This window comes from Vidua macroura, chromosome 27 (genome assembly GCF_024509145.1).
Source record: "Vidua macroura isolate BioBank_ID:100142 chromosome 27, ASM2450914v1, whole genome shotgun sequence".
NCBI lineage: Eukaryota > Metazoa > Chordata > Aves > Passeriformes > Viduidae > Vidua > Vidua macroura.
The window spans coordinates 2,753,902-2,778,259 of NC_071597.1; the positions used below are offsets into that span (position 1 = coordinate 2,753,902).

General features: G+C 59.9%; 1 protein-coding gene across 4 annotated transcripts; it reads right to left on the bottom strand.

Annotated features, from left to right (window-relative positions):
• Nucleotides 1-4,210: 4,210 nt before the first annotated feature.
• On the bottom strand, nt 4,211-18,317 carry NFE2L1 (NFE2 like bZIP transcription factor 1). 4 transcript variants are annotated; one of them, XM_054000378.1, is made up of 7 exons: nt 18,279-18,317; nt 17,355-17,573; nt 15,576-16,069; nt 8,766-8,981; nt 8,231-8,320; nt 7,676-7,837; nt 4,211-7,532 (listed from the first exon to the last, which is right to left on the bottom strand). In XM_054000378.1, exons 3-7 carry the CDS (start codon nt 16,065-16,067, stop codon nt 6,195-6,197), a joined length of 2,298 nt encoding a protein of 765 aa, XP_053856353.1. In that variant the 5' UTR covers nt 16,068-16,069; nt 17,355-17,573; nt 18,279-18,317; the 3' UTR covers nt 4,211-6,194. The 4 variants fall into 4 exon arrangements, with proteins under 4 accessions (XP_053856353.1, XP_053856354.1, XP_053856351.1 ...); XM_054000379.1 differs by lacking the exon at nt 18,279-18,317 and adding an exon at nt 17,696-17,938 and having other exon boundaries at nt 8,823-8,981; XM_054000376.1 differs by lacking the exon at nt 18,279-18,317 and adding an exon at nt 17,696-17,938.
• Nucleotides 18,318-24,358: the final 6,041 nt, after the last annotated feature.

A 24,358-nucleotide genomic window follows, 5' to 3' on the forward strand; every position in this document is an offset into this window, starting at 1 on the left:
GTTTTTTTTTTAAGAAAAAAAAAAAAAAAAAGAACCTGAATTCAGTCTTTTTTCTAAAAAAAACCCTGAATTCAGCAAAGAAAATCAATGGATTAAAAAAAAATAAAGGGAGAGAGGGAGAAGATCCCAGAATTGCTGCCAGAACTGGGGACAGAGACACTGAAACTGTGAATGTCCAAAATCTCCGGAGCTAATCCCGAGCGATTTTTAGGGGCAGTTTTTGGGGGAAAGGGGGAGGGAATTTTTGGGGTGGGAGGGGGAACGAAGGGGAGACTTTGTGAAAATGCAACTTTGTGATTCTGTATCGTCCTGCAGCAGAACTGCCACTCCTGACACGTGCATTGTATGGGGGGGATGGATTTTAACCCTTTTATTGCCTTTTTAACCCTTTTTTTTTTTTTTTTTTCCGTTCTAAGGTGCTATTTCTCCAAATTGGGGGGAGAAAAAAAAAATCCCCCTAAAAAAAAAAAAAAAAAAAGAGATTTCCTGAATTTCTGACCACTTGTTCTTTTTCCCACTCTGGATTTTCCTGCCAGCAGGGAGGGAATGTGGGAGGGAGAGGAACCAACAGCAGCACAAGGAAAAATCCAATCAATCCCAATTTCTCCCCAAAGCGAGGTTGGGAGCTGCTTTCCCAGAACCTCGGGGGTTTTTTTTTTGATTTTTGAAATCAGATTTATTTCCCAAGTCCTGAATTATTTAAGTGACTCCAGGGGTGGGATCTCGACGTGCATTGTACAAACCTTTTTTATGAGCATGTGTTTGGGTTCCTGTGCAAAACTCCGTGTGCAAATGTAAAAGTTCGTGTTTGGATTTTAACTTCATACCGAGCTCTGTCCAGTTTTTATTTTGGATTTTGTTTTGATTTTTTGTTGCTTTTTTTGTTGTGGTTTTTTTTTTTTTTTTTTTTTGGTCTCAATAAAATTTTAGATTTATAATCCCGATTTTTAAAAATTTTTTTTGTAAAATTTTTTTTATTCTTTTTTTTTTTAATCTTTTCTTTACCTTGCTCCCTTTCCTCCAGCGATGAGTGACCAGGTAGAGCAGGACACGGAGGGAAGGTGAGCCCTGAGCCAGGTTAGAGCTTTGGAGAAGGTTCTGGAGCAGGTTCTGGGGTTCTTTTGGCCTCCAGCTGCAGAAGAGAGGCTCAGCCAGAGCCCTGAGCCCGGGACTGGGAGCGTGGAGGGAGTTGCCAGCACCTCGGGTGGGTAAGTGACCTTTGGGGGGCTTTGAGGGATCCGGCAGAGGTTTGGGGCTGGAGGTGGATGGATCCTGTTAGCCTGGAGAGGAGGGGAGGTCCTGGGCAGGAGAGCGGGCTCTGCGCCTGGAGGAGGAGGAGGAGGAAGGTTCTTGGATGAGGAGGAAGGTTCTTGGATGAGGATGGAGGCTCCTGGAGGAGGAGGAAGGTTCTTAGAGAAGGAGGGCTCCTGGAGGAGGAGGAGGAGGAAGGTTCTTGGAGAAGGAGAGCTCCTGGAGGAGGAGGAGGAGGAAGGTTCTTGGATGAGGATGGAGGCTCCTGGAGGAGGAGGATGGTGGTTCCTGGAGGAGGAGGAGGAGGAAGGTTCTTGGATGAGGATGGAGGCTCCTGGAGGAGGAGGATGGTGGTTCCTGGAGGAGGAGGAGGAGGAAGGTTCTTGGATGAGGATGGAGGCTCCTGGAGGAGGAGGATGGTGGTTCCTGGAGGAGGAGGAGGAGGAAGGTTCTTGGAGAAGGAGGGCTCCTGGAGGAGGAAGAAGGTTCTTAGATGAGGATTGTGGTTCCTGGAGGAGGAGGATGGAGGCTCCTGGAGGAGGAGGAAGGTTCTTGGATGAAGATGGTGGTTCGTGGAGGAGGAGGAGGATGGAGGCTCCTGGAAGAGGAGGAGGATGGTGGTTCTTGGAGAAGGAGGGCTCCTGGAGGAGGAGGAGGAGGAGGAAGGTTCTTGGATGAGGATGGTGGTTCGTGGAGGAGGAGGAGGATGGAGGCTCTTGGAGAAGGAGGGCTCCTGGAGGAGGAGGAGGAGGAGGAGGAAGGTTCTTGGATCAGGATGGTGGTTCCTGAAAGAGGAGGAGGATGGTGGTTCCTGGAGGAGGAGGAAGGTTCTTGGATGAGGATGGTGGTTCCTGGAGGAGGAGGAGCATGGAGGCTCTTGGAGGACGAGGATGGTGGCTCCTAGAAGAGGAGGAGGATGGTGGTTCCTGGAGGAGGAGAATGGTTCTGGAGGAGGATGAGGCTTCCTGGAGGAAGATGATGATTCCTGGAGCAGGAGGGTTCTTGGAGGATGATGATGATTCCTGGAGGAGGAAGGTTCTTGGAGGAGGATGGTGGCTCCTGGAGGAAGAGGATGGAAGCCAGAGCTTCCTCAGGCTCCAAAGGCTCCGGGCTCAGCTGGAGATTCCCAATGGATTTGGGCACGGGGAAGGAGCTGTGAGAGCCCAGGAGCAGAGAGAGATCCCGGGAGGAGCGGTGGATCCCCTCAGTGGATCCCTTCCCTGTGAGCAGAGATCCCGGGAGGAGCGGTGGATCCCTTCGGTGGATCCCTTCCCTGTGAGCAGAGATCCCGGGAGGAGCGGTGGATCCCTTCGGTGGATCCCTTCCCTGTGAGCAGAGATCCCGGGAGGAGCGGTGGATCCCTTCAGTGGATCCCTTCGGTGGATCCCTTCCCCGTGAGCTCCATCGCAGGGAATCCTTGTGGGGTTTCCTGCCAGCTGGGATCCAGCCCCGAAGGAATGTCTGGAATCATCACCCAGGGGGAGAGCAGGGGGCACCTTGGATCCAGTGTGGATCTGATGTGGATTTATTGTGGATCTGATGTGGATCCAGTGTGGATTTACTGTGGATCCAGTGTGGATTTATTGTGGATCTGGTGTGCATTTATTGTGGATCCAGTGGGCGTTTATTGTGGATCTGATGTGGATCCAGTTTGGATTTAATATGGATTTACTGTGGATCTGATGTGGATTTATTGGGGATCTGATGTGGATCCAATGTAGATTTATTGTGGATCTGGTGTGGATCCAATGTGGATTTACTGTGGATCTGGTGTGGATCTGGTGTGGATCCAGTGTGGATTTACTGTGGATCCAATGTGGATTTACTGTGGATCTGGTGTGGATCCAATGTGGATTTATTGTGGATCCGGTGTGGATTTACTGTGGACCCCGCGTGGATCCCGCGTGGATCCGGTGTGGATTTAACGCCCCTCATCCCCTTGGCTGAGCTCAGATCCGGATCCGACACCGGGAGCGGGACTCGGCCCCTTCCCATCCCGAGGAGAAGGGATTTGGGCACCTCTGGGATTTGGGCACCTTTGGGGTTGGATTTTCCGCTGGGGCTCGGCCGAGGGAGGCGGGGATGGAACCCCTGGGGAAGGGCTCGGCAGGACAAAACGCTGGGAACAGCCGGGACTGGAGCCCCGGGATTCCACCCTGCAATCCCAGCAGCTCTGCACTCATCCAGCCCCACGAAGAGGGGCTTGGTGCTGCTTCTCCAGGGGAAATCCGGGCAGGATTGAGGCGCTGGAAGCGCTCCCAGTGAAGGATTTGGGGCAGGATTTGGGATATTCCACCCTCAGGACAGGATCAGCTCCGGCCGCGGGGACGTGAGGGACAGGAGGGTCCCAGGCTGTTCCCAGCAGGAATCCCAGCCCCTGGGAGTCGAAATTCCAAAGAGAGGGATCTGGGCCTGCAGCAGCTTGGGGGGCTCGGCCCCGGGACCCCCGAGCTGGGAATGCAGCCAGGAGCTCGCTTCTCCTGGGGTCTGAGGAGGAGAAAGGACAAAAGGGCCAGAGCTGGTTGTTCCCACAGAGGAGTTTTTGCTTCTCCTTTTCCTTCTCCTTCTTTCTTCTCCTTTTCCCTTCTAGTTTTTCTTCCTTCTCCTCTTTTCCTTCTCCTCCTTTTCCTTCTCCTTCTTTTGTCTCCTTTTTCCCTCTAGTTTTTCTTCCTTCTCCTTCTTCTTTTCCTTCTCCTTCCTTTTCCCTCTTCTCCTTCCTTCTCCTTCTCCTTCTCCTTCTCCTTTTCCTTCTCCTTCTCCTTCTCCTTCTCCTTCTCCTTCTCCTTCTCCTTTTCCTTCTCCTTCTCCTTTTCCTTCTCCTTCTCCCTCTTCTCCATCTCCTGCAGGGCTGGAACAACTCCCTCCCATCCAAGCTGGATCTGGAGCAGCTGTGATGGCAGAAAATCCCTGAATTCCCCCAATTTCATCCCCAAATAAAACCCCTCGGAGCCGAGGCTGGTACAGTGAATAAGCCGTTTTTATTTTTTTTTTTTTTGTCCTGTGCTCACAACAATCTCTCTTCTCTCCCTGACAGGTCACAGATCATTCAAATCAAAAAAAGTTTCTAAGAGGAAACAAACAAAAAAAAAAATAATTTAAACCACACGCACAGGGCTCTCTCTCCATTCCATCCTCCCCACATCCCAACTTGTGCTTCATTCCCGGGAAGCCGGAGGGGGCTCGAGGGTCCCACCCGGCCAATCCCAGCTCCAAGCATTCCCAAAAAAACCTGGAAAACATTCCCACAAACCCACACACATCTTGCCAGCGGGCCTTCCCTGCTGCTTTTCCAGGTGGAAGGACCACCCTGGAATCCTCCTTGGATCCCGTGCACAGGACTGGCTCGGAAAAGCCGTTATTTCATTTTATTTATTTTTTTAAGCTTTTTTTTTTTTTTTTTTTAATTATTATTATTTCTATTTTTTTTTTTTTCATTTCTATTTTGGTTTTTATTTGGTTTTTTTTTGTTTTTTTTGTTTTTTTTTCCGGTTGCTGGTAAAGTCAGAACACTCCCAGCTGTGCTATATGGAAATACAGCTCTAGGATGGTCTCCGAGGTGTGGAGACCTGACCGTGATCAAGGCACTACCCCCACCCCCCTCCTGAAAAACAAAGGAAGTCAGACCAACACCTCTAGGGACAGAAGAGAATCCTATAATGTGATCACACGGTTACACGGAGTCTTTATGGCAAAGAGAACATTGAGCAGCTTTGAACGTTTGGGCTTCTCCCTATTTTTTTTTTTTTTTTTTTTTTGGCTTTTTTTGCTTTTTTTTTTTTTGTAATTTTTTTTTTAGGGTTTTTTTTTTTTCTTTCTTTCTTTCTTTGTTTTTTTACTCAACACAAGCACTTCTAGACCCTAAAAGGGGGGAGGAAAAAAAAAAAAAAATTCAAGGCTGGAACCCCCCCCCAAAAACCCAAGCGTGGTTACGGGACGGGGACCTGCAGCTCGAGGTGACACCCCAAGGCCGGGGCTGAGGTTGGGATTGGGGTCCCAGCGCTCCCCTTGTGCTGTTCCTGACCCAAAATTCCTTCCCAGGAGAAGCAGGCGGGGGCTGAGTGCTCGGGAAGGGATCCTGCTGCTCCTCCAGCCCCGCTCCTCCCTCCCTTCCCCATCCCAAAGCTCTGCGTGGATCCCCCCTCGTCCTCCTTTCTCCCAGGATGGATTTTTGCCCTTTCCCCAGGCAGGAAAGGGTTAATGGGAGTCACCCCCTGGCTCTGCTCGTCCTCGGGCTGGAAGGGGTTAATGGAAGTCACGCCACTTCTGTGTCTCTCCACGTGTGCCCTGGTCTGATCTCCCATCGAGGAAGGAGAAATCTGGAATATCTCACACACACCGATGGCAGAAACGGGGTCGGGAAAAGGAAAAAGAAAAAAAAAAAACAAAAAAACAAAAGAATTTAAAAAAAAAAAGGAAAAACAAATTAAAAACAACCAACTACCTGAAATCACAGAACTTTGGAAGTTCAGAAAAACGTCTCTCCTATAACTTGGTTTGAAGTCCATTCGCTTAAATCTCTTTTTTTTTCTTGTTTTTTGTTTTTTTTTTTTTCTCTTACTTAAAGCCAGTTCCTAACAGTAGTTTGTTTTTTTTTTTTTGTGGGAATATTTTTTTTTTTTTTGTCGGGGTTTTTTTTTTTGTTTTTTTGTTTTTTGTTTTTTTTAACGCTTTATCCACCTCGTGCCAACCTCCCCAGCAGCGATGCCAGCTCGTCCCTGCTCTCCCAGCGCCCCGGGGGTGGCCGGTGGCAGCTGGGCTTGGGGTGGGCTCCGTCCCCCCACCCCCTTTATTCCGGGACGGCCGCTCCCGCAGAGTCCCCGGCGCGCGCCGCCGGCGCCGCGTGCGCTTGGAGAAGACAGAATCGGATAAGAAGGCATCAAAGTTCCCTCCGCAAGCACTTCCAGGCTCGGCCCTCGTCCCAGCTCTCCCTTCCGCCGCCGCCTTCACTTCCTCCTGTCCTTCTGCTTGCGCTCCTGGCGCCGCGGCTGCGGCTCGGCGGGCGCGGGCGCGCGCGGGATCAGCAGCACGCTGCCGTCGCTGCCGTACTGCAGCGCGTACCGGCTGGGCGAGTAGGGCCGGCCCTGCTCGTCCCGCAGCCGCCCGAACACCTCCTGGTACAGGCTCTGCACCTTCTGCTTCATCTGCCGGATGGATTTGAGGAACTCCACCTTCTCCCTGAGCAGTTTGGACTTGTCGCGCTGCAGCTCCTCCACGTCGCGCTCCAGGTTGAGGATGGTGTCCAGTTTCCTCTTGCGGCAGTTCTGGGCGGCCATCTTGTTCTTGCCGCGCCGGCGGATGTCGCGGATGAGGCTGAGCTGGGCCTCGCTCAGCTGGTACTTGGACAGGAGCTCGTTGAACTCCTCCACGGGCAGGTTGATGATCTTGTCGTTGGTGAAGGGGATCTTCATGGCCCTGGCGCGGTGCTCGTCGCGGCTCAGCTGCTTGTCCAGCAGCTCGGACGGTTTCTCCTTGCCGCTCTTCTTGCCGGCGCCGGGCGCTTTGGGCTCCTCGGGGTCCAGGGCGCCCGGGGCCATGTTGTAGGTGTGGTTGTGGCCGACGTGCTCCAGGTAAGGCAGGTAATGGAGCTGCGCCGGGTCCTGGTAGCTCATGCGGCAGAACTTGCTGTACTCTGGCTGGTAGCCAACCGCCCCTTCCGCTTCCTCAAAGTCCACGTTCTCCGAGTCCGAGCTGTAGCCCACGGCGCCTTCCTCGGAAAACGAGGAGGAGGAAGAGGACGAAGAGGAAGAGGACGACGAGGACGAGGCTTCGGAGCTGCTCAGGGACGCGGGGCTGTGGCCGGAATCCAGGGAAAGCCCCGAGTCGGAATCGAACTCCTCTTCCAGCTGCGAGGCCTGCACGGGGTTGAAGCCCTCCTCGATGGCCAAGTCCATCAGGCTGATCTCATCCAGCATGGCCTCGTCCAGCAGCCCTCCCAGGGGGTCGGGCAGCTCGGGCCCGGCCGTCTCGTTACCCGTGCTGTTCATCTGGGGCGGGAAGAAGATCCCGCTCAGGTTGGTGGAGCTGAAGGTGCTGTTGAGGCCGGTGGAGTTGTCGGGCGTCAGCTGCAGCAGGGCCGAGCCGCCCGCCATGGAGGGGCTCTCCATGTCCGAGCTGAAGAGGGAGAAGTCCTGGGAGCAGCCGCCCAGCGAGGCCTGATGCAGGCTGACGTTCTGGTTGATGGGCGTGCCGGGGGCCAGGCTGTAGTTGGACGCCAGGAGGTCGCCGCCGCCGCCGCCGCCGCCGTAGAGGCTCTCGGCGCTCGTGCCGTTCACCTCCATGGCCTGCAAGAGACGGGCACGGCTCGGTGGAGGACCCCCGCACGGGGAGCTCGGGGACGGCGCCGCGGCGTCACCGCGGCCGGGAGCCGAGCTCGCGCGGCCACGCCTGGAGGGACGAGGCCCTTCCCGCCCCTCCCGGGGCTCACCTGCATCTCCATGATGGACATCAGGTCCTGCCACTGCTGCTCCAGGTCGAAGGGCGACTCGGTCTCGGCCAGCAGAGGGGACAGCAGGCTGGGGGGGCCGCCCGGGGCCCGGCTCTGCCCGGGCACGGCTTCGCTCAGGGCGGGGACATCCGCAGCTGGGAACTGAGCACGCCAGGGAGTCAGGGCTGGCACCTCGGGGACACTCGGGGACGCTCAGGAACATTCGGGGATGCTCAGGGATGGACACTCAGGGATGCACAGGGATTCTCAGGGATGGGTGCTCAGGAATGCACGTGGATGTTCAGGGATGCACATGGATGCAGCCAACCCCCCAGCCCAGCGCCCTTCCCGCCTGCTTTGCCGTGAACTAACGAGGAGCAAAGCCAGGAGGTTTTAATTAACGGCGGCCCCCCCCCTCCCCGCGTGGTTTCGCAGGGGGCCTGGAGCCTCCTGGAGCAGCCAAACCCAATTTGCTGCTGCGGGAGAAGCACGGGAGGCACCGAAACCCCAGCGAGAGAGGCAGGGAGAGCCTGGGGATCCACCCCGGGGGCTCACCTCGGAATTGTCCCCGAAGGGGAAGGTGGCCTCCAGCAGCCTAAGGCACTCCTCCAGGGACAGGGCTGTCTGATCCTCCGCTCCGGGCACCTGGGGGGACAGCAAACACACGGGCTGGGAGGTGCTGCTGAGGAGCACCGCGGGCTTTGGGAGGTGCTGCTGAGGAGGAATCAGCTCCCTTCCAGCAGGGCTGGATCACAGCGCATCCAAAAAAGAGCCAGAGCCCCACCCAGTGCTCCTGTGCTGGCTCCATCCTCCCGCTCCGGGCTACGGGAAAGCGCCAACGCCGCCGCTCCCGGCCAGCCTGCTGTCCCCTGCTGTCCCCTGCTGTCCCCTCCGGCCACGCCGGCCAGGGGGACTCTGCGGCGGCCCAAGGGGACACGGCCGGCCCTGCCCAAACGCTGCTGCCCACCTGGGCAACCCCTGCTGCTGCTGCTGCTGCTGCTGCTGGAGCAGCCCCCGCGCAGGCACCGGCACCGGCAGCGCCGGAGGGCCCCGGGAGCGCAGCCCCAGCCCGGCCGGCCCCGGGCGTTACCTGCGCAGGGAAACTCTCCCCGGTCTCTCCATCAACTAGCGGGATTCTATCCAAGACCTCATTCCCTGCACTCCTCCAGCTGTCCCCGCGCTCCCTCCCATCGCTCAGCTCTTTGTCCACTTCGCTCTCTTTCTGACGGTGGCTGTAGTCAAAAATCTCTCGCCCAGCGCCGAGATCAATATCCTGTCTCCACAGGATGTCAATCAAATCGATGTCCTGCAAGACAGACCACATTTCCTTCAGCCCCCCTGGCCTGGGGGGGGGGGGGTGGGGGTCCCCACCCAGCGGCCCCTCCCCAGGGACCCCCCGCCCGGCCCGCAGCCCACCCGCCGGGCCCCCCTCGGCCGCCGCCGCCGCCGGGGCTCCGGAGCCCCGCGGGCCGGGCGGGAGCGGCTCTGCGGGCTCCGCATAGCCGGCGCTGCCCTGCCCGCCGCCCATGGCCGCCCGCCCGCCGCCGGGGGAGGCGGCGGGGGCCGCCCGGGCCCGCGTCGCGGCGGTGGCTGCGCCGTGCCCGCCTTGCATCAGCCCGTGGTGCCATCCCGGCCATTTGCATAAGGGGTGGGGTGGCAGGAAAATCCCCGCATTCCCACCCACCTGATGCAACTTGAGCCGCCGCCGCCGCCGCTCCGCCGGGCCCCTGCCCGCTCCCCGCCGGCACCGGGCTGCCCGCAGCCCCCCGGGCACCCCCCGCAGCCCCCCGCTCCTCGGGGCGGCCCCGGTACCTTTCTCATGTCCCCAGCTGCCGCCCGGGCCGCGGCGCACGCCGATCATGGTCCCCGGGGGAGGAAGAGGAGGAGGAGGAGGAGGAGGAGGAGGCGACGGCGGGGCGGGCTGGCCGGGGCGCGGCGCCGCGCACGCATCGCCGGCCGGGGCGGCGGCGGCGGCGGCGGCGGCGGCAGCGGCGGGGGGGAGCCGCGCTCCGCTCCGCCCCACCGGCCACAGGTGCCCGCGCGGCCCCGCTGCGGCGGCAGCAGCCGCCCCCGCCCCCGGTGCGGAGGATGCTGCTGTGGCTGCGGCGGCGGCCCCCGGGGCCGGGAGGGGCTCGGCGGGGCCGGGAGGGGCTCGGGAGGGACCGGGAGGGGCTCGGCGGGGCCGCCCCCCCCCCACCCTCCCCCCGCCGTTCCCGGCTGCGGCGGGCGCCAAGCCCCGCCCCCTCCGCCAGGCCACGCCCCCTCCCCGCCGGGATGCGGCGCTCCCGGGCCACGCCCCCTCCGCCGACGGCCCCGCCCCGCCCCGGGCGGTGGCCACGACCAATCAGCGCCAATGGGGGCCGCCGCCCTGACCAATCAGCGCCGGCGGGGGCCGCCGGCTCAGCCAATCAGCGCCCGCGCGGCGCCCACCGGGCCGCGCCCCCGCCCTGGCGCAGCGGGGCCGCCCCCCCCCCCCCCCCGGCCCCGCCCGCACCGCACCGGGAATGGGGAACGGGGGGCGGGGAACGCCGGGACCCCCGGCCCGGCAGCCCACACAGCCCGCGGTCACCTTGGCCCCGTCCCCCGGGACAGCCCGGCCCGGAGTGCGCGACCCCCGCTGAGCCCCTTCCCCTGCTGCCCCCGGTGCTCCGGGCACGCCCCGGCCCCGGTAACCGCGGCCAAGTGTAAGGAGATCCCCCGGCCGGCGGGGGGGGGGTGACGGCGCTGAGCCCCCGCAGCTCATCACATGCCCCACGTATTTTTATCCTCGTGTTGTGGAAACGGCCCCGGGCACGGAGCCTCCGCCGCCCTCCCCACCCCCAATGCTGCAGAGGGAAGCGCTGGGATTTAATCCCAGCTTTGTCTTTAGTCCCGGCTCAAAATGGGCATTTTTTTATCCGTGGGATAAAAATCAAGTGGATTTCATAATTCCCCTGATCCCCCCCCAACCCCCACTGCCGCCCCGCCCGCTCTCCGGGTGCTGCAACGCCCAAAAAAGAAAGAAAAAAAAAAAAAAAAAATCCCGCACAGCATTCCCGGAGCGAGTTCCAGCTTCCCGGAATTATTTATATCGCCCGTATTCCCCCGGCAAGGTCGCGCCTGGACCGCGCACAACCCACCGGGAGTCGCAATGTGCCAGGAAAAGTCATGGAAAAATTTCCAGCCCGGCCCCTGGAGCCATCTGCAGCTCCATCCCCGCCCGGGCCGGCGGGGAACAGCCCCGCGCCGCTCCCGGGGCATTCCCGGGGGGAAGATTCGCGGCTGCCCCGCGCCCTCCGCCGAGTCGGGGTGAAAAATCGCACCCTAAAACAAAAAAAAACCCAAAAGGAAAATGCGGGAGGGAGCAGCGAGCTGGGGGAGGAGAGCGGGATGGGGAGAGGGAGCGACGCGCGAGCCAGACACGGGATTTCCTGGAGCCACAGCGGCCTGGGGGAAATCGGGGAGAACAGAGCCTGGGAGCGAGCAGGGAAATCCGGGAGTGGGAAAATCGGGGAAAACACAGCCTGGGAGCGAGCAGGAAAATCCGGGATTGGGGGAAATCGGGGAAAAAACAGCCTGGGAGCGAGCAGGGAAATCCGGGAGTGGGGGAAAAAGGGGAAAAAACCGCCTGGGAGCGAGCAGGAAAATCCGGGATCGGGGGAAAATGGGGAAAAAACCGCCTGGGAGCGAGCAGGAAAATCCGGGATCGGGGGAAATCAGGGAAAACAGAGCCTGGGAGCGAGCAGGAAAATCCGGGATTGGGGGAAATCGGGGAAAAGAGAGCCTGGGAGTGAGCAGGAAAATCTGGGATTGGGGGAAATCGGGGAGAACAGAGCCTGGGAGCGAGCAGGAAAATCTGGGATTGGGGGAAATCGGGGGAAAAAACAGCCTGGGAGTGAGCAGGAAAATCCGGGAGTGGGGGAAATCATGGAAAAGAGAGCCTGGGAGTGAGCAGGAAAATCTGGGAGTGGGGGAAATCATGGAAAAGAGAGCCTGGGAGCGAGCAGGAAAATCCGGGAGTGGGGGAAAACGGGGAAAAAACAGCCTGGGAGTGAGCAGGAAAATCCGGGATCGGGGGAAATCATGGAAAAGAGAGCCTGGGAGCAAGCAGGAAAATCCGAGATTGGGGGAAATCATGGAAAAGAGAGCCTGGGAGCGAGCAGGAAAATCTGAGATTGGGGGAAATCAGGGAAAACAGAGCCTGGGAGCGAGCAGGGAAATCCGGGAGTGGGGGGAAAACGGGGGAAAAACAGCCTGGGAGCGAGCAGGAAAATCCGGGAGTGGGGGAAATCAGGGAAAAGAGAGCCTGGGAGCGAGCAGGAAAATCTGGGAGTGGGGGAAAACGGGGAAAACACAGCCTGGGAGTGAGCAGGAAAATCTGGGAGTGGGGGAAATCGGGGAGAACAGAGCCCTGAGGAAGAGCAGGGATCCTGTCCGGCACAGTTTTGGGAGAAATCACAGAAAACAGAGCCTTGGAGTGAGCAGGGATGTAGGAAAAGCTGGGATTGGGGGGAAATCATGGAAAACAGAGCCCTGAGAACAAGTAGGGATGCAGGAAAAGCCGGGATCAGGGAGGAAATTAAGGAAAACAGAGCCACGAGGACGGAGGGGTGCGGGAAGGGCCGGGATCGGGGAAGGTGCGGCCGCAGATCTCCCCCACCCAGCCCTCCCTGATTCCCAGCCCGGGTTCCACTCCCAGCACGTCCAGGCCCGAGGAGGCCTCTGGAAAACGGCAGCTCCCGGCATCTCTGCCCCCAAATTCCCTAAAAATCCTGGAAAACGGCAGCTCCCGGCATCTCTGTCCCCAAATTCCCTAAAAATCCTGGGAAACGGCAGCTCCCGGCATCTCTGCCTCCAAATTCCCTAAAAATCCAGGAAAACGGCAGCTCCCGGCATCTCTGCCCCCAAATCCCCCCAAAATTCTGGAAAATGGCAGCTCCCGGCATCTCTGCTCCCAAATTCCCCCAAAATCCAGGAAAACGGCAGCTCCCGGCATCTCTGCTCCCAAATTCCCTAAAAATCCTTGAAAACGGCAGCTCCCAGCATCTCTGCCCCCAGATTCCCTAAAAATCCTGGAAAACGGCAGCTCCCGGCATCTCTGCCCCCAAATCCCCCCAAAATTCTGGAAAACGGCAGCTCCCGGCATCTCTGCTCCCAAATTCCCCCAAAATCCAGGAAAACGGCAGCTCCCGGCCTCTCTGCCCCCAGATTCCCTAAAAATCCTGGAAAACGGCAGCTCCCGGCCTCTCTGCCCCCAGATTCCCTAAAAATCCTGGAAAACGGCAGCTCCCAGCATCTCTGCCCCCAAATTCCCTAAAAATCCTGGAAAACGGCAGCTCCTGGCATCTCTGCCCCCAAATTCCCTAAAAATCCTGGGAAACGGCAGCTCCCAGCATCTCTGCCCCCAAATTCCCCCAAAATCCAGGAAAACGGCAACTCCCAGCATCTCTGCTCCCAAATTCCCTAAAAATCCTGGAAAACGACAGCTCCCAGCATCTCTGCCCCCAAATCCCCACAAAATCCTGGGAAACGGCAGCTCCCGGCCTCTCTCCTGGCAAATCCCCCCAAAATCTGATCCCGGTTTTCCCGCCCAAAGCTCCCCAGAGCCAGGAACCCCAAATTCGGGAAGGGCGGCGGAGCCTCCCCCGAGTGACCTTGCACAAGGCAGGGATGCAGCCGCTGCCGTGCCCGGGGCCGGGAATCGCCTCCCTGGGAATGCCGGGGATCGGCACAAGGGGGGAACACGTTCAGCCTCTGTCCCGCGTCCCTCTGGCACCTCCAGCTCCGAGCAGGGAGTTCCCCTGGGAACAGGGAATTGGGGATGACGTTCCCAGGGCCGGCTCCATCACCTCCAGCTCTGTCTCTGCAGCGCTCCCCACAGCCCGACCCCGATCCTGACCCTGATCCCAATCCCAACCCTAACCCTGACCCCAATTCTGACCCTGATCCCAACCCTAATCCTGACCCTGATCCTGATCCCAATCCCGATCCTCACCCTGATCCCAATTCTGATCCCAATCCCAATCCTGATCCCAATCCTGATCCTGATCCCACTTCTGATCCCAATCCCAATCCTGATCCTGATCCCAAACCCGATCCTGATCCCAATCCCGATCCTCACTCTGATCCCAATTCTGATCCCGATCCCAATCCTGATCCCAATTCCAATCCTGATCCTGATCCCACTTCTGATCCCAATCCCAATCCTGATCCTGATCCCAATCCCGATCCTGATCCCAATCCCGATCCTCACTCTGATCCCAATTCTGATCCCGATCCCAATCCTGATCCCAATCCTGATCCTGATCCCACTTCTGATCCCAATCCCAATCCTGATCCTGATCCCAAACCCGATCCTGATCCCAATCCCGATCCTCACTCTGATCCCAATTCTGATCCCGATCCCAATCCTGATCCCAATTCCAATCCTGATCCTGATCCCACTTCTGATCCCAATCCCAATCCTGATCCTGATCCCAATCCCGATCCTGATCCCAATCCCGATCCTCACTCTGATCCCAATTCTGATCCCGATCCCAATCCTGATCCCAATTCCAATCCTGATCCTGATCCCAATTCTGATCCCAATTCCAATCCTGATCCTGATCCCAATCGTGATCCTGACCCCAATCCCAATCCCGATCCCAATCCCTGCTGCAGCACATGCCAGAGGCTCCCTGTGTCCCACTGGGAGGGCAGAGCCAAGCTGGCAGGACCTGGGGCCATGGATCAGCACTGACAGCCCCATTCCACACACCTGGAAGGACCTGGGGCCATGGATCAGCACTGACACCCCCATTCCATACACCTGGAAGGACCTGGGGCCATGGATCAGCACTGACCCCCTCTCTCCACAATCCTGGAAGGACCTGGGGCCATGGATCAGCACTGACCCCCTCTCTCCACAATCCTGGAAGGACCTGGGGCCATGGATCAGCACTGACAGCCCCAGTCCACAATCCTGGAAGGACCTGGGGCCATGGATCAGCACTGACACCCCCATCCCACAGCCCTGGAAGGACCTGGGGCCATGGATCAGCCCCCGAGGCCCCACAGAAGATGGGATGTGAGGAACCACAACCACAGCAGCAGCTCCCGGGGCTGGAATCGCATCCCGGCCTTCCAAAGGTCGTGGCTCAAGCAGGAAAACCAAACCCCTCCCAGCCCAGCTCTGCCCAGCCAGCTGGGGAGGAAAAGTGAGGGAGAAACTGGATTCTGGGGAGGAAAAGTGAGCGAGGAACTGAATTCTGGGGAGGAAAACAGGAACTGGATTCTGGGGAGGAAAAGTGAGGGAGAAACTGAATTTTGGGGAGGAAAAGTGAGAGAGAAACTGGATTCTGGGGAGGAAAAGTGAGGGAGAAACTGGATTCTGGGGAGGAAAAGTGAGGAAGAAACTGGATTCTGGGGAGGAAAAGTGAGGGAGGAACAGAATTTTGGGGAGGAAAAGTGAGGGAGGAACTGAATTCTGGGGAGGAAAACTGAAGGAGGAACCAAATTTTGGGGAGGAAAACTGAGTGAGGAACTGAATTCTGGGGAAGAAAACTGAGGGAGGAACAGGCTCCTGGGAGGAAAACTGAGGGAGGAACAGGCTCCTGGCCAGGCTCCAGCCCAGCAACCCAACCACCTGCTCCACACCTGGGCCAGGGCTCTTTCCCAACACTCCTGTTTATTTCCCAGCTGGATTGCTCGCTTTCCCAACCCCCAGAGTCACGAGGGGCCCCCCCCAGCTGCTTCCCCCTCCTTTCACTGCTCCTCTGGAGCCAGAACAGAGCAGACAAAAAGGGAAAACCACCCCGGAATTACCCCGGGAGCGCTGGAACCCAGCCCCGATCCGGGATTGCGACATCAAACGCAGCGACGTCCAAACCCAGGCCCCAAAAACCTCCCTGAAAACACCCCCAGAAACGCCCCTCTTCCCTACCTCCTTGGTGAGATCCCCATTGCCAGGCGCTGCCACGGCTCCCAGATCCTCCAGCTCTTCCCCGAATCCCTGCTCGGCTCCGCTCTCCCTCACGCCGCCGTCGCCGGCGCCGCCATCCTGCAGCCCGCCGCCGGCCCCGGGCTGCCCTCCGGACACGGATCCCTCGGGATCCCGGTGCACCAGCCAGGCACTGACCTCGGTGCTGGGCACCTGGAACCTGTCCAGAGCCCTCACCTGGCTGAGCAGGCGGCGGGCGGTGAAGTAATAGTCCAGCTCGACGCTCTTTGGGTGGATGCCATATCCGTCCAAGGTGTTGCGCAGGTTGTGGAACTGGGTCTGGGTGTAGGCCGAGCTCTGGCCCAGGATGATCTCCCGCAGGGGAGGGAGCTGGGAATTCAGGTAGGTGTCCACGTCCACGCGCACGCCGACGAGGCTGAGCAGGATGGTGAACTGGATCAGGCCTTCCGTGAAGTATTTCTTCAGAGAGAGCATCTCTGGTGGAGCAAAAACAAAATAAAGTTAATAAAAAACCCAAGGTTGGGAATGGGGATGGACAGCGAGGGGGCAGAACGGTGAACTGAAGTATTTCTTCAGACAGAGCATCTCTGGTGGAGCAAAAACAAAATAAAGTTAATAAAAAACCCAAGGTTGGGAATGGGGATGGACAGCGAGGGAGGCAGAACGGTGAACTGAAGTATTTCTTCAGACAGAGCATCTCTGGTGGAGGAGAAACAAAATAAAATTAATAAAAAAACCAAAGTTGAGGTTGGGAATGGACAGTGAGGGGGGCAGAACGGTGAACTGAACTATTTCTTCAGACAAAGCATCTCTGGTGGAGGGGAAACAAAATAAAATTAATAAAAAAACCAAAGTTGAGGTTGGGAATGGACAGTGAGGGGGGCAGAACGGTGAACTGAAGTATTTCTTCAGACAAAGCATCTCTGGTGGAGGAAAAACAAAATAAAATTAATAGAAACCCCAAGGTTGGGAATAGGGATGGACAGTGAGGGAGGCAGAACGGTGAACTGAACTATTTCTTTAGAGAGAGCATCTCTGGTGAAGGGGAAACAAAATAAAATTAATAAAAAGCCCAAGGTTGGGAATAGGGATGGACAGCGAGGGAGGCAGGATGGTGAACTCAAGTATTTCTTCAGACAGAGCAACTCTGGTGGAGCAGAAAAGTAAAATAAAATGAAAAAAAAAACTAAGTTGAGGTTGGGGATGGACAGCAAGGGAGGCAGGATGGTGAACTGAAGTATCTTTTCAGAGAGATCATCTCTGGTGGAGGGAAAAACAAAATAAAATCAAAAAACCACAAAGGTTGAGGTTGAGGATGGACAGAGAGGGAGGCAGGATGATGAACTGAAGTATTTTTTCAGAGAGATCATCTCTGGTGGAGGGAAAAACAAAATAAAATGAAAAAAAAAAAAAAAAAAAGCTTGAGGTTGGGGATGGACAATGAGGAAGGGCGAAGCCTCCACACAACAGGTCGGGTGGGTTTGGCTTTGCTCTGCCCCACTTTCAAGCAGCCGTTTCTGCCCTTCAGGGCAGAGCTGAAAACCGGGAGAAAAGTTTAAAGAACGCACGAAAAGGATTTTAGTTCAACGAGGCTCGGTTTTCCTCTGCTAAAGCCAGGAAATCGCTGCGTGGAGAAGTGGGGGAAAAAAATCAAAGTTTAGACGCGGGAGCTCCCCCCAGCAGCTCCACCCTCGCCTTCCCTTTTGTTTTTATCCCGCAGACCACGCGGAGACGCGGAATTCCCCGTCCCACGGGACTTACTGTCCGAGAACTCCACATGCAGCGACTTTCTCCGTGCCCCCGCAGCTCCCCCCGGCTCCGGGACGGGCTCCGCTCCTTCCAGCAGCTCCCCCGGCTCCTCTTCCTTCCCTCCCCTGCTCCCGACGCTTCTTGCGGGAGCCTTTTATGAGTCAAAGGTCCCGGGCATGGGAAGATCCAAAGACTCCGACGCTCCCGGCTGCGATTTCATCAGCAGCTGCCCTGTAACCAGAGAGCAAACACGCTGACACCGGGGGCACCACCCCGCTCGCACGGCGCCTTCCCCGCGCCGAATCCCGGGAATTGCGCTGGGATTCCCCGCTTTCCTGCCGGGGCCCCGTTACCTCCGGCGGCAGCCCCGGCCGCGCTCCCCCTGCCCGAGCTATTCTTAGGCCGGCGCGTCAACTTCCCGCCGGCCGAAGGAATCCGGCTGCTGTTCCCTGCTTAGCCCGGTTTCCAGCCGGGCCGGGCCTCTTCCATGGAGCACCGGGAACGCTCCCGGGCCCGCCCCGCTCCGCTCCCGCCGCCCCCGGCGCGCCGGGGCGGCTCCCGCGGTGCGGAGCCCTGAGCCGGGGGGACCCCGATTTTTGAGGGGGTTTTGGGGGGGGGGGGGGTGTCCCCGTTTTTTGGTTTTTTTTTTTTGGGGGGGGTCCCCGATGGGGGTCACGTGCGCGCCCCGTTCCCCCTTCCCGGGGCCCTTTAAGGCCCCACGTGACCTCACCCACCCCCCCCCCCCTCAAAACCCGGCGCGGCCACGTGACCCCGCCCCGCTCGCGCGCGCGCTCCCGCGGCCTCGCCGTCCCCCTCAGCGCCGCCCGCCCCGCCCCGCCCCGCCCCGCGCGCGCCGCCGCCGCCGCCACCACCACCACCCCCACCGCGACCTCCCGCACGCCACCTCCCCGCACCCTCCGCCACAGATTCCGGTACCCGCCGGGCTCCGCCGCCGCTCCGGCCCCGCCGCCGCCGCCGCCGCTCCCGCTCCCCGCCCCGGCCCAACCGCCCCCCCCCACCCTCCGCCCGCCTCGCGCGGCGCCGCCGCCAATCACCGCCCGCCGAGGGGAGGCGGGAGCGCGGCGCGGACCAATGGGAAGCGGGCGGCGCAGAGCGCCTCCCGCCTCCCCGGCGCCGCTTTGATTGGCAGGCGGGCTGACCAACGGGCGCGCCAGCAGGCGCGGGCGGCCCTCGCGCTCGGCGCAGCCGAGCCAATGGGAAATGAGAAGGCGGGAAGCGCGGCTCGCCCCGCTGCGTGATTGATTGACCGCGCGCCCACCCAATGGCGCGCAAAGCCCGCACTGAGTGACAGCGGCGCGAGCCAATGAGAGGACGCGCGGGGCCCGCGCGCCTGAGTGGCAGCGGCGCGCACCAATCGCGGCGGGGCGGCGGCACCGCCCCCTTCGCCCCGCAGCGGTTGCCAGGGCAACGGGCGGGCCGGGCCCTCAGCGGGGTGAGGCCGCCATGGCGCCCCCGGCGCTCTGAGGGGCCGGGAGCCGCTGCCGGGCTGGCCCCTCAGCCTTGCCTCCCTCGGGAGCGCCCAGGGCCGCCGCAGCCCTTGGGCATGGCGATGCTGGTGAACGTCCCCCCGTCCCCGCGGGGACAGCCCCGAGGGAGATTTGGGGGCCGCCGGGGGGACACGGGGACAGGCGCGGCCTCGGCCGGGACCGGCGTTCAGTGACTGCTGGGGTGGGCAGGGGGTGAGGGCCAGGCTGCGGCTCTTCCCAGCGCCCTCAGCTGCCCAAAAATCTGCTCCGGGCCAGGATCTGTGGGAAGAGAGTCGGAAAAGCGCTGCCGGCGCCAGAACCTGCCCTTCCCTTTCCCTCCCAGCGACGTCGAGCCCCGATGCGCCCTAAAACCCCAAAGCCGAGCTGAGCAACCACGGAGCGGGGCTCGAACCCGGCCCAGCTCCTTCACCCATCCCCACACGGAGCCACGCAGGATTCCTGCCCTTCCCACATGGATCCTTGTGGGATTCCTGCCCCTTCACCCATTCCCACATGGATCCACGCAGGATTCCCACCCATCCCCGATTCCTGCCATTCCTGCTTCTTCCCACATGGATCCACACGGAATTCCTGCCCCTTCTCCCCTTCCCACAGGATCCACACAGGATTCCTACTCCTTCCCGCATGGATCCATGCAGGATTCCTGCCCATCCCTGCTCCCTGTGGAATTCCTGCTTCTTCCCACATGGATCCACACGGAATTCCTGCCCCTTCTCCCCTTCCCACATGGATCCACACAGGATTCCTGCCCCTTCTCCCCTTCCCACAGGATCCACACAGGATTCCTACTCCTTCCCACATGGATTTGTGCAGGATTCCTGCAGATCCCTGCTCCCTGTGGAATTCCTGCCCTTCCCACATGGATCCACGTGGGATTCCTGCCCATCCCTGCTCCATGTGGGATTCCTGCCCCTTCACCCATTCCCACATGGATCCACGCAGGATTCCTGCCCCTTTGCCCACATGGATCTGTGTGAGATTCCTGCCCGTCCCTGCTCCCTGTGGAATTCCTGCCCCTTCCCACATGGATCCCTGTGGAATTCCTGCCCATCCCTGCTCCCTGTGGGATTCCTGCTCCTTCCCACATGGATCCACATGGGATTCCTGCCCTTGCCACATAGATCCCTGTGGAATTCCTGCCCACCCCTGCTCCCTGTGGGATTCCTGCCCCTTCCCACATGGATCTGTGCAAGATTCCTGCCCATCCCTGCTCCATGTGGGATTCCTACCCTTCCCACACAGATCCCTGTGGAATTCCTGCCTTTCCCACATGGATCCACGCAGGATTCCTGCCCCTTTGCCCACATGGATCTGTGTGAGATTCCTGCCCGTCCCTGCTCCCTGTGGAATTCCTGCCCCTTCCCACATGGATCCCTGTGGAATTCCTGCCCATCCCTGATCCATGTGAGATTTCTGCCCTTCCCACACGGATCCATGCAGGATTCCTGCCCTTCCCACACAGATCCCTGTGGAATTCCTGCCCGTCCCTGCTCCCTGTGAGATTCCTGCCCTTCCCACACAGATCCCTGTGGGATTCCTGCCCTTCCCACACGGATCCCTGTGGGATTCCTGCCCAAACCCGTGCCAGCAGGTGGGAGGCCCTGGCAGCACCACCCCAATCCTGCCATTCCAGCCCATCCCAGACAGCTCTTCCCTGCCCCAGAAACCTGCCGGGACAAACAGGATGCCACAGAGGCTGCTTCATCCCAGGGAAAAAAAAAAAAAACATGGAAAAATCGGCGTGGGATCCAACGCCTCGCGGCAGGGTGAGCTTGGCCAGGTTTTCCCAGGGTTTTCCCAGGGTTTTCCCAGGTTTTCCCAGGGTTTTCCCAGGGTTTTCCCAGGGTTTTCCAGGCTGATTGTGCCCCACCAAAAAAACCTGCAGAGATCCAGGGAGGCAGGGATGACTCCAGGGAGACGAGGGAAGGTTTGGAGAGGCTGGAAGTGCCCAGATCCCGGAGATTTTGGGTCACGTGCTCCCCAAACCCTCCCTGGATGCATTTTGGGGGTGTTTTCCATCCTGAACCCATCCTGCGTTGGATTTTGGGGGTATTTTCTACCGTAAACCCACCTAGGTTGGATTTTGGGGGTGCTTTTCACCCTGAACCCCCCCGGGTCGGATTTTGGGGGTGATGCCCACCCTAAACCCATCCTGGGTTGGATTTTGGGGTGTTTTCCACCCTAAATCCATCCTGGGTTGGATTTTGGGGCTGTTTTAGACCCTAAACCCATCCGGGTTTGGATTTTGGGGCTGTTCTCCACCCTAACCCCCCCCCCCCCCAGGTTTGATTTTTGGGGTATTTTCTACCCTAAACCCCCCCAGGTTGGATTTTGGGGCTGCTCTCCACCCTAAACCCCCCCAGGTTGGATTTTGGGGCTGCTCTCCACTCTAAATCCCCCCAGGTTGGATTTTGGGGCTGTTTTCCACCCTAAACCCATCCGGGTTTGGATTTTGGGGTTGTTCTCCACCCTAAATCCCCCCAGGTTGGATTTTGGGGCTGTTCTCCACCCTAAATCCCCCCAGGTTGGATTTTGGGGCTGTTCTCCACCCCAAACCCCCCCAGGTTGGATTTTGGGGCTGTTCTCCACCCTAACCCCCCCCAGGTTGGATTTTGGGGCTGCTCTCCACCCCAAACCCCCCCAGGGAACAGGGGGTGTCTGGCAGCCCCCCCAAACCCCCCGTGACTGCCCGGGGCAGTTTCCAGCTGGGAACCCGAGCCGGGCTGTCCCTCCCGGGTTATTTTTAGTGTCCCCAGGGCTCTCTGGGGACAGCTGGCCCTGTCCCCGTGCCCACCTCATGCCACTCAGGGGGGCACCGAGCCCCTTCCCCCTTTTTTAATCCCCAGGAAAACGCTCCAGCCCCAAAAATTAAAGGGAAAACCTTCCCAAACAAGGCAAGATTTGGGTGAGTCACCAGAAAATTCCAGGCTGGGAGAAGTCGGGGAATGGGAGCAGGGACATGGAAGGGTTGGAATTATTTGGGATGGATCCAGGAGCCCCTTCCCTTTTTATTTTTTTTCTCCCCAGGAAAATGCTCCACCCCAAAAATCAAAGCAAACAAGGCAAGATTTGGGTGAGTCACCAGAAAATTCCAGGCTGGGAGGGCTCAGGGAAGGGGAGCAGGGACTGGGATTATTTGGGATGGATCCAGGAGCCCCTTCCCAGGTCTGGGATCCTGGGAATATCCAGGATTAATTAGGCACTAATGAAGTTTGTCCTTCCAGCTGCATCCAGCCACAATTAAAGATTTTCCTGCCCAATCCGGTGTCGGGGTGGACCCGGCTCTTTCCCTCCTTGCCGGGGTGGTTTTTTGGGGTATTTGTGGGGTTCTCTTGTTAAATCCCAATCTTTATGGAGCGATCACTTCCATGGGTCCAGCTCAGGGGTCCCGTGGGGCTGGGACCCCCCACTCCCCATGGATGTTCCCGACAGACCCCCCCAAACCTTGGGACAGCCATCCTAAGGACACCCCAACATTGGGATCACCCCCTTTTTGGGAACCCCAACCCCACAGACCCCTCCCCACTTTGGGATCACCCCCTTTTTGGGAACCCCAACCCCACAGACCCCTCCCCACTTTGGGATCACCCCCTTTTTGGGAACCCCAACCCCACAGACCCCTCCCCACTTTGGGATCACCCCCTTTTTGGGAACCCCAACCCCACAGACCCCTCCCCACTTTGGGATCACCCCCTTTTTGGGAACCCCAACCCCACAGAGCCCCCCAGGCTGGCACAGCCTGTCCAGGGCCCCCCACGCTCCCACGGCTCCCCAAAATCGGCCCCTGGCCCCCCAAAATTCATCCCTGCTCCGCCCCCCAGCGCCTCTTTCCCAACGCGCCTTGCGACACCTGATTTTTATTTGCATGGCTCCGCCCCTTTCTACACGCACAATCCATATAAGGTGTGAGGCCACGCCCATTCCCACCGTGACCCGCCCCCTCGTGCCCCGCCCCGGGTCGCGCATTCGCGGTCCTGCGGCGCCACCTGCCGGCGGCTCTGCGGCAGCGCGGGGGGCCGCGCCCTGACCCCCCAAAACTGGGACTGCCCCCTGCGGGACCCTTCCTGACCCCCCCAAAACCGGGACTCCCCCCGTCCGGGACCCTTCCTGACCCCACCCCCAAACCACGACCCCCCCTCCGGGACCCCGCCCTGAGTCCCCAAACCAGAGCCCCCCATACAGGACCCCGCCCTGACCCCCCAAAACCGGAACTCCCCCCTCCGGGACCCTGCCCTGACCCCCCAAAACCGGGACTCCCCCCCTCCGGGACCCTGCCCTGACCTCCCAAAACCGGGACTCCCCCCTCCGGGACCCTGCCCTGACCCCCCAAAACCGGGACTCCCCCCCTCCGGGACCCTGCCCTGACCCCCCAAAACCGGGACTCCCCCCCTCCGGGACCCTGCCCTGACCCCCCCAAACCAGAGCCCCCCATACAGGACCCCGCCCTGACCCCCCCCAAACCAGGATCCCCCCTCCTGGACCCCTCCTGACCCCCCCAAAACCGGGACTCCCCCCCTCCTGGACCTTTCCTGACTCCACCCCCAAACCACGACCCCCCCTCCGGGACCCCGCCCTGAGTCCCCAAAACCGGGAGCCCCCCTCCAGGACTCCGCCTTGACCCTCCAAAACCGAGACCTCCCTTCCTGGACCCCGCTCTGAGCCCCCGAAACCGGGACCCCTACTCTGGGACCCTGTCCTAACCCCCCCCCAAACCGAGACCTCCCCTCCGAGACCCCACCCTGACCCCCCAAATCGAGATCCCCCCTCCTGGACCCCATCCTGACCCCCCAAACCGGGATCTCCCCTCCGGGACTGCCCTGAACCCCCAAACCGGCACCACCCTGTGCCCGAGACCCCCCACAACTCTGCCCCTACGACCCCCCTTCCCCTCCTGGGGACTCCCCAGTTGTAGCGACCCCCCTCAATCACAGGGGGTCCCTCCCCTGGGACCCCCCCCGGGACACCCCAAACCGGGAACCCTCCCCATGCACCCCTTCCCCCACACCCCTCCCTGGTGCCCCCCAAGCCCCCTGCCCCACCCCCCCCCGTGGTCACCCGCACCCCAAAGTTGTCCCCCCAAAAGGCGAGTGACACCCCAAACTGTCCCCAGCTCTGGGGGGGCTTCGGGCAGACAGTGACGGACGGGACCCCCCCCAGGAGCTCCCGTATCCCCCCCCCAGGGGGAACCCCTCAAAGAGACCCCCAGAGACCCCCTGGTGTCCCCTGGGTGTCCCCTGGTGTCTTCTGGGTGTCCCCTGGCCTGGGTGTCACCCCCTGAGCGGGTGACAAAGGCTCGCTGGGGCGGGGGTCGCCCCCTGGGGACCCCCAAAGCGGAGCCGCCGGGGGTGGGGCAGGGCACGCAGCGCCCCCCAAAGCCCAGCCCGGTCCCCTCGTGTCCCCGCGGGGGTGTCCCCATCCCCGGGGGGGCTCCGTGTCCCCTCCGTGTCCCCCCGGGTGTCCCCCCCCTCCGCAGCCCGAGAACAAAGAGGGGGAGGAGGAGGAGGAGGA

Excerpts from the sequence above, each read along its gene's own strand:
- NFE2L1 (XM_054000378.1), bottom strand. The coding sequence starts at position 16,067 with ATGCTCTCTCTGAAGAAATACTTCACGGAAGGCCTGATCCAGTTCACC. Across the intron at positions 7,838-8,230 it reads CCTTCGGGGACAATTCCGAG|TTCCCAGCTGCGGATGTCCC; the intron begins GTGAGCCCCCGG and ends TGGCGTGCTCAG. Across the intron at positions 7,533-7,675 it reads TGTCCATCATGGAGATGCAG|GCCATGGAGGTGAACGGCAC; the intron begins GTGAGCCCCGGG and ends CGTCTCTTGCAG.